General features: G+C 46.7%; 2 protein-coding genes across 11 annotated transcripts in view; both read left to right on the forward strand.

Annotated features, from left to right (window-relative positions):
* The window catches only part of LYRM9 (LYR motif containing 9), a 35,097-nt gene extending 20,029 nt beyond the window's left edge, over window positions 1-15,068 (forward strand). For 5 of the 9 annotated variants that reach the window (XM_064166530.1, XM_064166531.1, XM_064166528.1 and 2 more), the window contains exons 2-5: window positions 5,536-5,584; window positions 10,926-11,066; window positions 11,738-11,830; window positions 13,710-14,783. In XM_064166530.1, the coding sequence (XP_064022600.1) occupies window positions 10,941-11,066; window positions 11,738-11,830; window positions 13,710-13,727 (237 nt within the window). In that variant the 5' untranslated portion in view covers window positions 5,536-5,584; window positions 10,926-10,940 and the 3' untranslated portion in view covers window positions 13,728-14,783. Of the gene's footprint in view, window positions 1-169; window positions 192-5,376; window positions 5,445-5,535; window positions 5,585-10,538; window positions 10,778-10,925; window positions 11,067-11,737; window positions 11,831-13,709; window positions 14,784-14,851 lie in introns of those variants that run through there. The other 4 variants (XM_064166533.1, XM_064166532.1, XM_064166526.1 and 1 more) reach the window with 4 other exon arrangements.
* The window catches only part of NOS2 (nitric oxide synthase 2), a 39,762-nt gene continuing 36,785 nt past the window's right edge, over window positions 15,053-18,029 (forward strand). Inside the window, exon 1 of one of the 2 annotated variants that reach the window (XM_064166508.1) lies at window positions 15,053-15,090. The gene's annotated coding sequence lies outside the window, so the exon portion shown is untranslated. Of the gene's footprint in view, window positions 15,091-15,696; window positions 16,867-18,029 lie in introns of those variants that run through there. The other variant, XM_064166507.1, reaches the window with a different exon arrangement.

Raw genomic sequence — 18,029 nt, forward strand, 5'->3', positions numbered from 1 at the left:
TTGAGTGTTTCCAGGGAGGAGGCAGCCTCTGGGCAGCCTATTCCAGAGCTCACCACCCTTGTACTGAAGAACTTCTTCCTCAGCTCCAGTCTCACTCTGCTCTGCCTCAGCTTCAAACCATTTGCCCTTGTCCTGTCTCTAGACACCCTCAGGAAAAATCACTCTGCCACCTTCCTGTAGGATCCCTTCAGGTATATATACTCTTTCAAAGCAGAAATATGAAAGGGGGAAAGAGGGAGCTGGATGTTTGTGTTAGGGTTGGGGTTTGTTTGTTTTGAAGTGAGCGAGTCTGAAAATACTGCGGCTCAAATGAAAAGAATCCATAAGCATCCTCCCGAGTGCCCGTTGAAGAACCACCCAACTGACACCACCACAAATGTTCTTAATTAATGTCTTCAGTTAAAGGCAAAGCCTTGTGGATCTCTTCTGTCTGTTATTAAATCTGTATTGTTTAGATAATAGGGCAGGGAGAGCCACATGTGTGCCGAGTGCTGTGTCAGATTCATCAGGGCGGGCTTTGATTCTAGTTCACTTGCTGGATTGCACAGCTATTTGTCTGGCTGTTGGGGTAATTTGGAGGGCTGAGTGAAGCCAGATGACTGTCATGAACTCATTTTGTGTCTTTGACTCATTCTGGCAAAAAAAAAAAAGAGAGAGAGATGCTGTTTCTGGGGTATTTTGTATTGTCAAGACTTCTGTGCCTCCTGTCTCTCAAACTTTCTTTGGGCGACTGTCTTTGAGCCATCACCAGTAATTACATCAAATTAATTCAGCATAATTGAGTTAATTATCAGCACTGGAGGTTTATAACGTGACTTCAATGGAACTGAAGCTTTTATCCTCTTTTTTCCTGAGTTTTCACCAATTGTAAACAAATCTGAAGGAGGGATGGAACCTGAGACACTTCTGTTTCCATCAAGTGCCTCTGCCGGTCAGAGGAACCACTGAGCCTCCTTCGTGCACTCAGATGGGTGTTGAGAAAATGTGCTGTCTGCTGGGGAGGGAAAGCAGCTCTGTGGCATTCTGTAGCAACATCCAAGTACTTTAGAAAAACAAAACATCCTTTAATTGTCCCAGAGCCATCCAGGCAAAACCAAAAGGATAGAACAATCATTAATGGAACTTCAGAGGTACTGAGGATGTGGAACCTGATTTGGATTCATAGAATAGTTTGGGTTGGAAAGAGCCTTAAAGATTCCAAACCCCCTGATGTGGACAGACATCAAAAGGAATTAAGCCATAGGTTCCAAAGGTTCAGGAGACAGCTTTTTGAGGTAGTTGATGTGGATCACTGGGTAAGACACAGTTAATAGCATGATTCCTTGCAGAAGGTGTTAGCTTGAGAATCAGAAGATCCAGTTCCTATTGCCAGCTCTGCTATTGACTCATTGTGTGACTCTGCACCAACCACTTAATTTTCTGGAGCACAGTTTCCTTTCCCAGGTGTTTTCCTTCCTAGAGATCTGAGAGGCTTGGGTTGTCTCTTTCTGTTTGTGCATCATGGCCTAGGCACGGCGCACCGGGATATTTGGGTCACTGGTGTCTCAATGCATTGCATTGGATCTCTGTGCTGGGAGGCTGAGAGCTCTGCCAAGGATAAAAGCTTTTACCTTCAGTGCCAAGGGGTAAAGCTGAGCTCCAGCTCCTGCTTTCCTTGAAATGTAGCTTGTTTGTTTTAATCTGAGATAGCAGAACTGGGAGGTGGACGCTCGCATCAGGAGTTTTGCCTTGAACTTCACTCTACAGACAATAAACCAAACTCTTTTATTTCCCCCACTCTTAACTTCATCTTGGGCAGGGTTGTAAATCAGTTTAATTACTGAATAATGCTGGTGTGCTGTGTGTGATCAGTGAAAACTTTGCTCTGTGCCTCCAAAAGCTCTTGCAGAGTCCTGCAGAGTGTTTTACTTGGGTATCACTCTGGTTCGATGGCAGAAAAAGCAAGAGGGGAAGTGAAAGCATGAAGAAATCATGGCCAGGATCCCTGGCCAGCAGGAGATCCAGCATGCTTCTGCTATTCATGTGTTATGTGGAAGATTAAGAGTCTTGTTTAATTTCTGTGATGCCTTTTTGGGGGAAAGAGGGCTAAAGCTATATGATTTGTGTTTATTTGCTTTGGGTTCTGTGAGCTCTGTCTGTGGTAAGGGTTATTTAACAATGGATTCAGTTTCTGGAGCACACTGCAGAAGATGGATAAAACTGTGTTGTCTGAAAACTGCTTAAAAGATTCTGGGACAACCTGAAAGTGAGTCTGCTGCTGAGATCTGGTCCTAGGTTCAGCTACAGTTAGGTCAGAAAGGAGGTTGCCTCTTGTTTGCAAAGATGCAGGACAGAATTGCCAGGAACAAGGTATTGGCGTTCTGCATTGCTCCCCACGAGATGGGCAGACAGCAGAGCTACCTCTGCAGCTCTCAGATTAGTAAGAACTTCTGCAAAATACTTCTTTTTTCATCTTCCAGTAGAGCTGGGCAAGGTGACCTGTGAGGGTCCCTTCCAACCTGATGCATCCTGCCTATGATTCTGTTATAAAAGACATTTCCTTTAAGCTGGGCCAAGGAGAGTGACAGTAAAGTTTTGGGGAAGCTTGAGATACAGCTTTAAGACCTCAGAAGTGTTCCTAAGATGTGGTGGGCATCTGCCCACATGATTAGCTGTTGGTATGGTAACAATCCCTGATTAGTGAACTCTACAAGTTAAAATCCCTCTTAAGAGGCTAAAGACTCCCAGTCTTAAATGTTCTGTAGTACTGCTGCTTACAAATCTTCCTGGCAGGAGCAGCCACCTATTTGGCTCAAGATGTGGTGGGCCAAAGTCACTCATGGCGTGATTCCACCACAGGCAGGGCTTATGCCAGGGAAGGGTTTGGCTCAGATTGTTGGTTGGAGTGAGAACAAAGAACTGGGAGATGGAGAGCTGCAGCAGGGGTGGATTTGAAACAAGACAGCAAGTTGTTGCTGCTGTAAGGGATAACATCAGCTGGAGAGGATGATTAGAGAGTAGGCTGCAGGTAGCAGGGCACTGTCCAAGCACCATTGTCATTAGTTTAGGGATTTGTACAGAGTTAGGGCTGGGGAGGCTCTGCTGTGGGAAATTGGTGAAATGAGAGGTCAGTCTGGACAGCCCTGCTCAGCTGCAGGCTTTAGTACCCCCAGGCTGGCTGCGGTGTCTAGGCTAAGGGGATGTTAAGAGGCATGTTTTAGGCATTCTCCTGTTTAACACCTCAAGGTTTTAATTTATCTTTAGTCAATAGTGTGAGTCCCAGGGACTTCTTTTGCCATTGTTAAATTCTGGCTCTTTACCCTCCCCTGACTTCATCTTTCTATGCAACCTTTGTGCTTCTACTTTTCCAGGTAGAGCCCTTTCTGCACTGGTAACTGCTTGTTTGACTCTTGTGCTTTTAGCCTCTTGCCTTGCTTTTCAAAGAGAGAAAGTGCAATTGCTTGAGCAAAATGAACCTATCTTAGAACATGAAGGTAAAGTAAACTCAAACCAATTTCAGTCCTTCCTGAATCTAATTAGAAACCCTGGCAAAAGCTTATGCAAGACTTGCTTGCCTTCCCATGCTTCTGTGACCCACACTTCATGGACTGAATTTGTGCATCAATCAGAGACAGCGTGCTTGCACCCTTCCAAAGAGCTCTCCTGCCTGCTGCTGCCAACTGGCTATCTGTCCTTGAACAAAGTTTGTGGTAGCTTCTATTGTGCCCAGCTGGAAGATACAAAAAGTGTTAGGAGTTGATATAAGCCCAGCCAGAAAGTTGTTCTGTTATCACAAAGTGGTAGGGAGGACCATGGCTGCTAAACTGGATCATTTCAGAAGGCAGTGTTTATAGGGAAGGAAGGAATGTGCAGCTGCCTTTGGTTTGAAGCTGGTGACACCAGGATACAACTCTATCCCCATTCAGGTGTGATCTCAAAGGTAAATACTTGCAGATTTGACCACTGAAAGCAAAATTCCTGTTGACAGCAGCTGAACTGAGCGGTTTACAGCTGGGAAGAGAAAGTTTCTTTTGAGCTTGTGCCTTTCAGAACTTTCTTATGGCCAGAAGCCACTGTCAGGAGAAAAGAGTAAGCAGAGAGGTTTGAATTGCACCTATACAAGGGAGATTCTTGTCCTCCTCTTGCAGCCCAAAATTGACATTTAGTGAGCATGCTCCAAAGAATATAACTTTAATTAGCCAAAGCCTGCTTATTAATTATCCAGCAGAGGGTAACCTGGCCTCAGTGTGGGCAGCATATTTCCTCCCTGGTGTTGGATTGCAGAAGTCTCCCTGGTTTATGTGCTCTTTGATGTGTTGCATGGCTCTGCTCTGGGATCCCAAACCAGAGTGTAAGGTAAAACATTTGCCCTGTGGCTTTGGTCAATTTATCTAATTGGTCTGCAGCACTGGAAGAATTCAGTGTTTTTATGGCCAACCCCCAGAGCTTTTGTGCCTTTTTATAAGCCTTTTTATAATCACCAATGGAGATTCCTTGTCAACAAACAGACCTTTGAGGTCTGTCATGTAGCCAGTTCTTAATTCCTCTGTGCTCCTCTGGTGTTGTGTGAAGCTGAACTCACAGCGCGGGGCTGTGCCCCAAACTGGGCTGCTGTGGCACTGTCACTTGACGCTGCTGCTCTGCCTCATGCATTGAGCAAAGCACACAGCAGAGGAGAACAGAAATAGAAGTGAGCAGAAGAAGGCTGGCTGTCAGCATTCACACAACAGGGCTTTGCAGATCATATTTAGGACAAAATCCACAACAATGCCAGGCCGCAGCTCGTCAGAAGCCATCACATCAAAAGAGCAGACCTTCATAAAAGCCCAGCGTGCTGCAGAGATGTGTTTGTGGGGAAGTGACTCCAGCATTGTGCATGCTCAGCCATACAGGAGAAGGGTCTATCTACAGGGCAGGCCATGGCCCAGGGCTGCAAAATGTTCAGCAGCTCTGTGCATGGATGTGACTTGGTAGGGACAGGCACTGGCTGGTTTGCCTGGGGCAGCAGAACCCATGGAGCTGGCCCTGGGCACTGCAAGAGTCACTCTGCTGTGACCTACTGGGGAAGAAAGAAAAGCCACTGTAATAACCAGCCAGGGCAGCTGGGTCACTGAAGCTGGTGGGCTCTGCCACCCTGCACTAAGCTGTGAGTGTATTTAAGAAGTTAAAGCACGCAGCCAGGGACCTTTCCTCTGTTTGCCAGCTGGCAAGCTGTGGAAGCTGGAAGGAAGGACTGAGGTAGGCAGATAGTAAGAATCCTTCTGGATAGCAGCACTCCACTTGTGTGTCTTCCTGGAGTCATGTCACAGCATGAAGCAAGATGTTTTGTGGTTAGAGAGGTTTCAAGAGGCTTCCATTTCATTCTTATTTTGGCAGTTTGGCGATGACTTCCCCGTGCAGAAGATCTTGCGGTCTCGTTTTGCTCAAACACCACTTTTGGAATCCATTCATACCAATTAAAGCAGGTCTGGTGAAGCCATAATGGGGCAGCTTACAGAGCCAGGCTATGATTTTTAATAGTAAGTTCACTAGTGACTGTTATTCTTTTTCTTACAGAGTCTGTTGTTGGACATTTGAAGGAGGACGAATAATTTTGGCACCTTAGGTAAGGTCATTTCACGCTGCTCAGTAGATGCTTTGCATTTGTTTTTCTTCAAGACTTTTTGTTTACAGAGTTTGTTTTCTCAAGCCTAATTTGCAAAGTTCACTCTGCCCTTCACAGTGATTTTTATGATTGAGTTCAAACAAAGCCTGCTGACACCTAGGGAGATGGTGTGGGGTTTGGATTTGGGGTGTTGGTGAGGAATTTGTTTAGAGCATTAATGTGATCGACTTGCATAAGAGGCAGGCTGGAGCAAGGGCCTTGAGCCAACTGCCATCACTGGCCCTAGCTGTTGGATCCCACAGGCACCTTCAGTAACACAGAGAGAAAAATGGTATCAGGTGGTTCTAACTCTCCATTTATAGTTTCTTTTTCTTCCAAGTTCTGTTCCTTGTGCTTGGCTTTGTGTGGGATGGCAACACTCAAGGGCAGTGCATTCCCCAATGGAGAGCCTCACTGTGCAACTCAGCTGATCCTGAAAGCTGGTTCAGTGGTCAGAGTGCTGAGGCAGTGTGTGGGAACCCAGCTCCATCCTGCTGAGTGCTCCAGAGCTGTTAGTATCAAAGACCTCAAAATCTCTGCCCTGCAGAGGTGAGTGTCTCACCTGACTAGAGGGAGCTGCCAAGGCACTGGTGCAGGCTCACTTTATAGCAGTCAAGTCACCAAAGTGAGTGAAATCCAGGCCTGTCTTGGTTCCTCGTTGTGCTTCTGTGCTGCTTTGCTAAGATAGTGTAAAGTCACTGCTTGAAAGGCCAGGATGTGTGTCAGGGATTTGGGATGATAAATTCCCAGGCTGAACTCCTAAAGAGGTAATACTGTGGGGCACGAAGGAAGCGCATCTGCAGCCTGTGTGCTGGGGGCAAGAAAGGGAAGGGAGAGCCAACCTGTAAACAGCATCAGCTCAGGTAACTCTTGCAGTCTTTAATTAGCACTTCCAGTCTCTGAAGCCCAGCTTTGGCTGTTTAACTAGTCCAGAGGGACTGAGGTTCTAAGTGTGGAACCGCAGGGATTTGCTGGGAGAACAGTGACAATAACAGCAGAAGCCCCAGCAGAGAGGCAGGGGCTTGGTGTCAGAGCAGTATCATCGTGGGTTCAGCTATACACTGGGTCAATTGACAGCCTTGCTAATGCAGAGTGCAAGATTAATTGGCTTTGGTCAGCCTTTGCTTGACTATCTGAATATCATTATCAAGAATGTAAATGATTATGCAATGCAGAAAAATGCCACAATAGTCTCAGTGTCTCCTTTTATACTTGTCTCTTTTTAAACAGGGCTTTATCTAAATGCAAATGTGATTTCAGCCTTCTGATTAGGACATTATACAGTCATCCTTTCCAGAAAGGCACAATTAGTGGATTATTTTATTTCTGACTCAACAGTTCTTGCTTTAGAGAGTTTGTTTGTTGTGCTATGCATGATATTTAAATGATCAGAAAGAGATTTACATTATTAGTCAGGGTTACAGCCAGACTTTGTGAGGTCGAGGGTGTCTTTTTTTCCCTTGGCTGATAAAAAATGGTAACATTTATGGGATTTAAGGGGGCTGTTTTTAGAACAAAAGGCAATAGCTCAGATTCTTCGTTGTCCTTTTTTGTGCCAAGTGAGGGGCAGTTCCAGCAGTGACTATGTGAGTCCTTCCATGTGGTGGAGTGAACAAGTGCGGAGTTTAACCTTACCTGTTGTGGGGATCTGCTCACTGTTGTGTTGTAGAATCACAGAATCAATTAGGGTTGGAAGGGACCACAAGAATCACCTAGTTCCAACTCCCCTGCCATGCCCAGGGACACTCTTCCCTAGTTCAGGCTGGCCTCCGGCTTTTCTCCATTCCCCCTAGTCCTGGCACTCCCTGAGAGCCTAAAAAGTCGCTCTCCAGCTTTTTTGTAGCCCCTTTCAGATCCTGGAAGGCCACAAGAAGGTCACCTGGGACCCTTCTCTTCTCCAGCCTGCACAGCCCCAACTCTTTCAGTCTGTGCTCACAGCAGAGCAGCTCCAGCCCTCTGCTCATCCTTGTGGCCCTGCTCTGGACACGCTCCAGCATGTCCACATCCCTCTTGTAATAGGGGCTCCAGAACTGGATGCAGTACTCCAGGTGGGGTCTCACCAGGGCAGAGTAGAGGGGCAGAGTACTCATACAGTGTGCCAGTATCTCTTCACTTACTAGTGGGTCAGGTCAGAAGAGGAGGTCCCATTGGACAGCCATTTCTCCAGAACAGCCATCAGGTCTCCATGTGCTCTGGTAGGTTTCCAGTGAGGTTTATGCCCATTAAGCCTATTGCATGTCTTGGAATGATAATTTACAGCCCAGGAGATGGTGACCCTGGTAAGTCCTTCCTTCAAGCAGTCATCTTTTTCCCACTGAAGGCTAGAAAAGCTCTGTCTGAAATGTCACCAGAGCCTTTCTTAGGGACTTCCATACCACCCCTCAGCCATGACTCACCATGTTCTGCAGGTTCCTACCAGCCCAGTGGTACAGAGCTGGCCTGTTGCTATCAGCTGAGCAGGTGGTGAGCTGTGTTGTGTGCTCTATTAGTCTACACAAAACCAGGCTCAGATTACTGTCACCTCCTCCCCATTCCCATCCCACCTGTTTGGCTCATCTGCCTCATTCTGCCTCGTCTTATGACATGTCATTAGTCTGCCTTGTGGCAGAGACTTTGTCATTAGCTGTGTGGATGGGTATATATAGAGCCTGCCATGGTGAAGCCTGAATGCCTGGCTGAAGGGGATGGGCACAGCTCCAGGACAGATACCAACACTAATAACTGCAAGGCTTGGCACACAGATCCTGCAGACAAGAGGTTCTGCTGCAGGGACAGCTTCCTGCTTTTACAAGATGCTTCTTTGGACAGAAGATAGATTCCAAAAGTCAGCAGACCATAGATTTTTCTATATGACTCTTCTCCTTCTCTGCTCCGCTGAGACCCCCCACGAATACTGCCTCCAGGTCTGCTATGCGCAGGCCACGTTGGAGGGGGCCTTGAGCAGCCAAGTGTGGTTGAGAGGTGTCCCTACCCATGGTGGGGAGGTTGGAGTAGATGATCTCTGAGGTCCCTTCCAACCTGAGCCATTCTGTGATTTCACTCAGTTCTGGGCCCCTCAATTCAAGAGAGATGTTGCGGTACTGAAGGTGTCCACAGGAGGGCGACAAAGCTGGTGAGGGGCCTGGAGCACAGCCCTGTGAGGAGAGGCTGAGGGAGCTGGGGGTGTGCAGCCTGCAGCAGAGGAGGCTCAGGGCAGAGCTCATTGCTGTCTGCAGCTACCTGAAGGGAGGCTGTAGCCAGGTGGGGTTGGGCTTTTCTCCTAGGCAAGCAGCAACACAACAAGGGGACACAGTCTCAAGCTGTGCCAGGGGAGGTCTAGGCTGCATGTTAGGAGGAAGTTCTTGCCAGAGAGAGTGATTGGCATTGGAATGGGCTGCCCAGGGAGGTGGTGGAGTTGCTGTCCCTGGAGGTGTTCAAGCCAAGCCTGGATGAGGCACTTAGTGCCATGGTCTGGTTGATTGGATAGGGCTGGGTGCTAGGTTGGACTGGATGAACTTAGAGGTCTCCTCCAACCTGGTTGATTCTATTCCATAATGAACAGCACAGCACAGTCTGTGAGGTGCTCAGGTGTGGCTTGGTACTGTGCTTTTGTGGCAGGAGGAAAGCAGTGTTGCAAAGGCCTCAGCCCGCGAGAGACAGACACACTCTGCATTTGTGTTGTACAATTCTTGACTTTTCTCTGCATAGGAGAATCATTCTCTTTGTGCCTAGAATGTGAAACTATTTTCAGTGAGCTGTGCTGCTGCAACTTCCACAGACGTGCTGATTGACATCGACTTTGTTGGAGACTGAGAGGAGATTTGACTGGAAGTGCAATAATTCAGGTCTCATTCTGGTGGGCATTATGTAGATGCAGAGTGAGGAGGTCTTCCCCACTGCAGGAGGAGCTTAGACTGCTCAAACAGGCTGGGCCATCCTAGTCTGAAAGAGATTTGGCTGAAGGACCTAAATTATTTAAGAAAAAAGGGAAAAAAAACAACCCCAAACTATTCCAAATGATGAGTAAGTACCATAATGGGTGCTAAAACAATGCCACACACCTACTTCATTATTCAGTTACTTATTTATTATCTTTATTCTGAAGAGTAATGATGTAAAAGTGCCTCTTTCCCAAATGTTAATTTAGTTCTCTGCAGATGGTAGCCATCTGTTAAATGACAACTCATTTAGTGTTTAATTAGCACTTCCTATAGCTTGGATGGACCTATTGTTACAATATGCAAGTGCAGGGAGGAGAAACTTGTTAAATTTGTTCTTTTTCCTGTTGCTGTTACTTAAAAAGGGGGGGGGAAAAAGGGAGCATTTCAACCCTGACAGTATTTCAGCCTCAGATCATTTCAAGGCAGAGCCCTGCGTTCACAGGTCTGCTCAGAAGATACTCTTGAGAGACCTACTAGGAAACAGTGTGAAATTCCAACACCACTTGTAACAACTTTGAGTGTCATTCTGCAGTGTCACCATGTGGATAGACTCTTAGGGTTGCCCACAAAAAGCCTGAATGAATCCAAGAGTAAAGGCTTTGTGAGTAGGGAACTCCCCCAGCTTGTGCTGAGGGTCTTCTTTTGAGCTTGAAAAAGCTTTGGCATTACAATGCAGTCCCCACCACAAAGTGATCTTGCAATCCCCACCACAAAGTGATCTTGCATGAACTGCACACAAGGTGTTTTAATACCTTGACCAATAACCAACCCTTCTCTATCCATTAACTAAACAAGTTCATTTAATGTGTTTTCTTCTGAGGTTTCCTCGAGTGATGCTGCTGAGCTTAAATTTGCTGAGCTTGGTTGCATTATTGTAAAATTATTTAACACTTCTCTGGGTTTCAGTCAGGCATAGAATCACAGAATGGCTCAGGTTGGAAGGCACCTCAGAGATCATCTACTCCAACCTTCCCATCACAGGCAGGGACACCTCTCAACTAGGCTCAGCTGCTCAAGACCTCATCTAACCTGGCCTTGTACACCCCCAGGGAGGAGGCAGCCACAGCCTCCTTGTGCAACCTCTTCAGAGTCTCACCACCCTCATACTGAAGAACTTCTTCCTCAGCTCCAGTCTAACCCTGTTCTGCCTCAGCTTCAATCCATTCCCCCTTGTCCTGTTTCTAGACACCCTCAGGAAGTGTCTCTCTGCAGCCTTCCTGCAGGATCTCTTCAGGTACTGGCAGACAGCTCTCAGGTCCCCCTGGATTCTTCTCTTCTCCAGGCTGAACACTCTCAGCCTGTCCTTATAGCAGGCTACATAAATAAAACTCATCCTGATTTGTGCTTTTTTTTTTTTTGTTTTGGTACATTATTTCCAACAGCTCAGAAGCTTGCAAATGGCTCCACTGCAGAAGGCTGAGCTGGTTCAGACCTCCCTGCAGCTGTATCGTTACCTGCTGCGATGCTGCAAGCAGCTTCCCGAGGAGAGCATTCGTCAGCACTACAGGCATGCCATCAGGCAGGTGAGAGACACACTTTTGCTGGTGGAACTTAGTGTTGTGAGCTTTTATTGTGGTTTTTTTCCTCCTTCTACAACTTGGCCCAACCTTTTCTAACTCCTGGCACTTAAAGCATTCTTCTGCAAGCTTGAAATGTTAGTGGATTTGAAGGGTTCTACCTGAGCATGTGAAGGAGCATTTCGTTCTGTTTGCTTTGAGGCTGGAACCTGTCTTCCCTTGTCTTTCACTTCTACTTCTTGTGTCAGTCAAGAGTGAACAATCAGTTCTTACTCACCTAAACACATCCTTTATGGTGAAACTTGCTGGTTCCTTGTCAACAGTTTTTAAATCTCTATATATATCCTACCTCCAACCCCTCAGCTGGGTAAATCTCATCTCATTGTTCATCTGGAGATAATTCCATGCCTTTGAGCATACCTCTTTACTTTTAACATACCAGGCTGTTTCAGTTGGCCTGAATTGAAGTCCTCTGAGTTTTTTTGCTTGTGGTGTATGAAATAGTGAATAGGAAATGATATTTGACAGGACTTCTTAGGGAAAGAGATGCTGCAGTGTCTGTTTTCACCTCTTCAGTTCAACAGTTTGTTTGCATCAGGTACTTCCTCTGAGATGAAAGTGAGTCTCATTTTGCTGGGTGAAGCTGGCTGCTCAGTGTGACACTGTGAACCTTGCAGAGTTTCAGAGTTCATGCTGATGAAGATGATCCTGAGCGAATCCAGCAGATCATTAGGAGAGCCATTGAAGATGCTGACTGGGTCATGAATAAAGTAAGTCCATCAGGTTGTCCAGGTTTTGCTCTCTCTCAGTTCAGATCAAAGAAGAAGACATCAGAAAGCAGGTTAGGAAAAGCAAACTCTTCCCATGTCCCGGGCAGTGCAGTGTCTGGGTGAAAGGCAAGGCCAAAGCACCAGAGATTAAGGGTCATGATACTTCTTGTCTAATAATTCTTCTTTGCTGAGATAAACTTAGGTGTGTTTTTTAGAGTCAGTGATGCTATAAGGTGATCTGTCTATAAATGCTTCTATGAAGAATTCTATTAAGTGTCAGCAGTGGTGGCTGGTGTAGCTCTAGCATAGAAACAGAAGCTATGAGGACAGGCTGAGGGAGCTGAGGGTGTTCAGCCTGGAGAGGAGAAGAATCCAGGGAGGACCTTAGAGCTGCCTGCCAAAAGCTGAAGGGATCCTGCAGGAAGGCTGCAGAGAGATGTTTCCTGAGGATATCTAGAGACAGAGCAAGGGGAAATGGATTGAAGCTGAGGCAGAGCAGGGTTAGACTGAAGCTGAGGAAGAATCCATAGAATCATAGTATGGTTTAGGTTGGAAGGGAACTCAAAGCTCATCCAGTTCCAACCCCCCACCATAGGCAGGGACACTTAGAAAGGTCACTCAAGGCCTCATCCAACCTGGCCTTGAAGACCTCCAGTGAAGGAGCAGCCACAACCTCCCTGGGCAACCTGTGCCAGTGTCTCACCACCCTCACTGTAAAGAATTTCTTCCTAACATCCAATTTCAATCTCCCCTCTGCCAGTTCAAACCCATTACTCCTCATCCTGTCATTGCAAGACCTTGTCAATAGTCCCTTTCCAGCCTTCCTGTAGGTCCCCTTCAGAAGTTCTTCAGTACAAAGGTGATGAGACTCTAGCATAGGCTGTGGCTGCCTTCTGTCTGGGGGTGATCAAGGCCAGGCTGTCTGAGGCCTTGAGCAGCTGAGTCTAGCTGAGAGATGTCCCTGCCTGTGGTGGGGAGTGTGGAGTAGAAGAGCTCTGAGGTTCCTTCCAGCCCGAGCCACTCTAGGGTTCTGATATTCTGCAAGGCACAGTTTGTTGGTATGCACCAGCTGCTCTCCTAGCAGGAAGCTATCCTCTCTTGGTTTACATCATCTCCCAGGATGATTTTACTTTTTTCCCTCAGATCTTGCCTGTGGCAGATCAGGGTTAGACAACATGGTGGTGAAATGGTTTACTCGTGTCACAGTGTACCACTGTGCCTCTGTACTAGCACAGCTCTGAAAGTCACCACTTAAACTGATGCCTTAGGTAGAAGAGTGAAGATTAATTCCTGTTAAAGATCTGGGAGCCACCTGCACTTCTTTGGATTGAAATCTGATTGGGGAACACGATATGTTACCGTGGATTTCTCAGAGTGTATTGAAACAAGTCAAGAGTTCAGTTTGCTCTAAATATCTGTGATTTAATTTACTAAATGACTGTTAAGTCCTCCTCTCTGTCAGCCCATGAAATCCAAATGAGAACTGTTAGAGGAGCAGGCACAGATTAATCATAGATTATAAAATTATAGCAGCAGCCAAATCCCAGCACTTACAGCCTACTGAGTAACTGTGCCTGAACATGATTTTGTTCTCCCTGTAATTATGAAAAACCTCATTCTGCTTCTGCTGCAGAGATTGTGGTGTAGTCTGCTTCAGTGGAGAGCTGGTAACTGAACTGTGGGAGAGGAGGATCAGATTCCCAGTGCCTGCCAAGAAGCATTATTGTCTGTGGCAGAGGAAAAGCCTATCAGCTTTCAATCTAACTTAAGGGAACCAGATCATTTCATGTAGATCATGAAGAGAGTTGTAAATCCTTGTCAGTGTGAATTGCTGCTCCTTCTCCCCACAAATAATTCTTTCTTTTTTTTCTTTTTTTAGTACAAAAAACAGAATTAGAAGGGGAATGATGAAGACAAAACTGAAATTGGTAACCACCTTGCAGTCAAGCCCAGTACTATCTTATTGCTTGGAGTTTTCCCTTGGATAATGCAAATTCATATCTCATTGCAGTGTCATGAAGCTAAATTGACATTTTGGAAGCTATTTGTTGATTAAAAGTCACAGTGCAGGTTCAAAGCTTTGCTTTGTATAGTCACAAACTTAGGTTAAAGCCCAAACTTCTTGGAACTTTGAGTAGCACAGAGCTGCTCAGGAGAACTTAGTGGGAATGGAAATGTGATGGAGCACAAATCAGTAACAAGTGATGGACTGTGCCCTGTCTGTCATACCTGATGGATTGCATCACCTCATATGAAAGAACTGAGCTGCTGTCTGAGCAGGAAAGTGTGTGCTAGGAGACATAGACCTGAGAAGTGTTCATGGAAGATGTGAGCACATCTCTCTGTGCTTGTTTGTGCAGTTGATGACACTGTCAGGCCCAGCACAGCTGTGGCTGGTGAACACCTGAGTTGTTTGATGGGAAGGTAGCAGTGGGTTTGTTTGTGTAACAGCTGAATTAGGGCAGCCTGCAGTGTCAGCTCATCCTCTCAGCACCACAGGTAGGTTTTCAGAGTGAAGCAAAGGTGTGACCAGAGCACAGGGCTGGTTCTAGTCACAGAAGCATAGGCTGCAGGGCAGAGAATGTACCCACAAGATCTCGAAGCCCATCTGAAGCCTGAACCACATCATTTTCCACCTGTCTGCCTGTGCCATGGCCAGATCTGCTTTCTAGTCTAGACCTGCACTTGATCTAATGGTTGTTTTCTCTTAGAGAGGTGCCTGTCACCCTGCTCTCTTGTGTAAACTGATGCTGTTGGGGTGGGATTTGTGCACCAAATGGTATTAGCACTGAGCTGTGTGCTGTACAGGTGTAAAGGCCTTCCCAACTGCATGCACCCTGGAATAAATGCCCTGAGTCTGTGTTCTTTTCAAAGCAAACACTTTGTCACGGCCCTCGTGGATTCTCAGTAGGGAAAGCTCAATAAAAACGTGAACTGGTGTAAATAAAATGAATGCAGGGGTGGAAGAGTCTCCTTTGGAAGTGTTTGCTTTCAGCTGTGCTTGTCCCTTTCTGTCTCCAGGTGGCAGTGCCTGCTGCGATGCTGTCCCAGCTCTGCGCGCCTGGGAGTGGGGTTTGTTTTTACTCTCTCCAAACTACCGAGCTTCCAAGCCTGCCAAACCAGAACCCAAGCGCTAGGGCAGATCTCTTAGGTGCCAGATTTGCTTTCTTTTTCGTTCAGCCGTGGAAGAAATAAAAAGAACATCTCAGCTCAAAGCAGTCAGGAAGAATGTGACAAGTGCTATAAAAGAAACAAGGGCTGTAAGTGAAGAGTTATTCCATAAAGTATTGCATCAGAAGAATTTCTGTTGCCTCTTCTAACTCTAACCCCTCCTCTGTGAGAATTCCTGCCCTCCTGTGCCATCACCACTACGGTGCCTCTCTCTTTCCTCCCTCATCTTTCACACTATCTTCTAGACCCTTGACTTCTGTGCTTGGTCTGGGTATTCCTTAAGTCCATTCCCTCTCATCTTGTCCCTCTGCCCCATTTCTTTTTCTCCCTCAAATCCTTTTCTGACAGGTGCATCAGAACACACTCAGGTATTATATTGGGGCCATCCTTCTTCTCAATTTTGGATGCAGCATGAAGGTAATGGTTTATCAACACAGCAGCTGGAGGTGTTTGAGGTTTTTTCAGGTGAGGAAAGCCTCTTGGCTTTGTACTTATACTTTATACTTGCAAGTGCAGCCATTCTGGTTTAACCTTTCAAAATTCCATGCAAGGCAGAGCCTAGAAAATCTCAGCCTTGGCAGGATGAAACTGAACACTGCAATGAAAAAAGCCCAAGCAGATTTGATAATGAATACCTGGGATGTGTTGCTATTAATCAACAGCACACAGAGGACCCACACTGTGGTCCAGTTCTATTGCATGCATTTGGCCTGCAGCATGGGGGTGCACTGGACTTTGTGTCAGTGCAATAGAGCAAACTCCAAGAGTCAGGGGGGTTAGCAGTGTGCGGGAACAGGTTGGCTCCCTGGGCTTGTCACTGGGCTTGACAACAGGCTTGGTTTTAACTCGGCAGGCAGCTGAGTCCTGGCAGCCCCATTACAAAAGAGGAGTTTTCTCTTCCCCCTCCCCCAACCTCCCTTTAGGTGGACAAGGAGGAAATGAGCTGGGAAAGCCAAATGTCAGTTGAGAAAAGGGCAATTTGGTAGGTACTCTGTTGCAGGAAAGCTGCTGAAGGACTTTTCAGAGTGTAGGGTAGTGATAGGACTCAGGAAAATGGATCCAAGCTAGAGGAGGAGAGATTTAGATTAGATGTTAGGAAGTTTTTCTCCATAAGGATGGTGAGACGCTGGTACAGGTTGCCCAGGGAGGTGGTGGAAGCCTCATCCTTGGAAGCTTTTAAGGCCAGGCTGGATGTGGCTCTGGGCAACCTGATCTAGTGGAAAGTGTCCCCTGCCTGTGGCGGGGAAGTTGGAACTGGATGATTCTCGAGCTCCCTTCCAACCCTGACAATTCTATGGTTCCATGACATCAGATTCCACAAAAAGGAAACAAAAAAACCCAGAAGCAGAGGCAGCACTGTGGACAGCAGATCAAACCAAAAGTGCAACTAACGGGAAAAACCCAGCCTGGAACCTGGGGAAAAAACACACAAACCTGGAACAGGGAACTTTACACACTCCAGAATCTACAACAAGCCCCAGAAACCCCCAGCCAGCCCCTTTGCTGTCATGCAGTGAGCCTGGTGTAGAACACACAATCCAGTTTGCTCTGGTGTTCTGTGCCACTTGGGGCAGGTAGCTCTGTCCCTCCCATCCCTCATCCCTCCTAGTGGGACCAGTCAGTTTAAACCAGCACAACACTCCTCTGTTGCTGTCATTGTCTGACTTTTTGTGGTGTGAGACTTCTTTTGTTCAGTTAGTAAAAAGGCTAATTGCAGGTGTCTGCATCATTCTTACCTGCCTCTTATTTACTTTATGGAGAGTTCAAGAGGGGAAGCACCGAGGAGGTGGAAGGTGCAAGCATGGCGTGTCTGCAGCTCCAGGTGTCTGAAGTGCCAGCCGAGATGTGAGCACGTCAGAGCACAGGTATGCTGGGTTAAAGTGCTCTATGGTAGAGTAGGTGGCAGTGACATGGTAGGAGCAGGTTCTGTGCGTGCTGGATTTTGGGAGCTGGTTGAGCATTCGGTTCTGAGCAGGATGCAGGTGATTGCTGAGCCAGGAGACACCAAGAATAAACACTTTTTACAGGAGTGGTATTTTTACAGTAGTGATTCAATTGCAGGGCATGATAAGGTGTCTGAGTCTCTTTGCTTTCATACAGACATCACCTGGCTTTCAAAATAAACCTTGTGCTGGATTGGGGGTGTGTGAAGGTGATGTTATTTGCTCTGTTGTGAAACAAACCATTTTCTGGGTGGCAGGGAGGCATGCTGCAGACACCTGTTTGCTTCCTTGTGATATTGAAAGTGACTCTGGTGTCTCAGGCATGTTTAATGCCTATGCTGAGAAGTCATCCAGCTGCAAAGCACCGAGGCCTTTGTATTTTCAAGGCATGATACCAATCCTGCTCTTTAGCAGCATAATTTGAGCCCAAAGATGTTATATTAGCCTACATGTAGATGAGAACCTGAGCTCTGATTTTGGCAGAGCTTCAATACTTTCAACCAAAATTATTATCCAGAAAACTGCTGTTCAGAAGTGACTTAATCCTGGAGTTGCCCTAATTTATCACTCACTACCCTGTCTGACCTGAGAGTTTCTGTGGTCTGCTGAGTTATTTTATCACCCTGGGTCACTTTTGACAGCTCTCTGCCACCCAACCTTGCTGAGGCTGAAGAACTGTTCTAAGGGCCACCAGTGGAGGCTGAAGAACTGTTCTGAGGACCACCAGTGGAGGCTGAAGAACTGTTCTAAGGGCCACCAGTGGAGGCTGAAGAACTGTTCTAAGGGCCACCAGTGGAGGCTGAAGAACTGTTCTAAGGACCACCAGTGGAGGCTGAAGAACTGTTCTAAGGGCCACCAATGTTAGTGCCCCCTGTTAGTGCTTAGCTGCCAGTGGCTCTAGCAGGAAAGAGTTTTAAGGTTCCAGGTGTTAACTTAGTTCCTGCTGCCCCTGGGGGTACACTTTGGTTGCTCAGCTTCTTCCAGGGTTCTCACTGGGCAGCTGCAGAGAAAATAATACCAAATAGGTTTGTGCATCTATGTTTCCATAGTCAGTCATCTGGAATCTCTGAAAAGAAGGGTGTTGG

Source organism: Pogoniulus pusillus, chromosome 27, assembly GCF_015220805.1.
Source record: "Pogoniulus pusillus isolate bPogPus1 chromosome 27, bPogPus1.pri, whole genome shotgun sequence".
NCBI lineage: Eukaryota > Metazoa > Chordata > Aves > Piciformes > Lybiidae > Pogoniulus > Pogoniulus pusillus.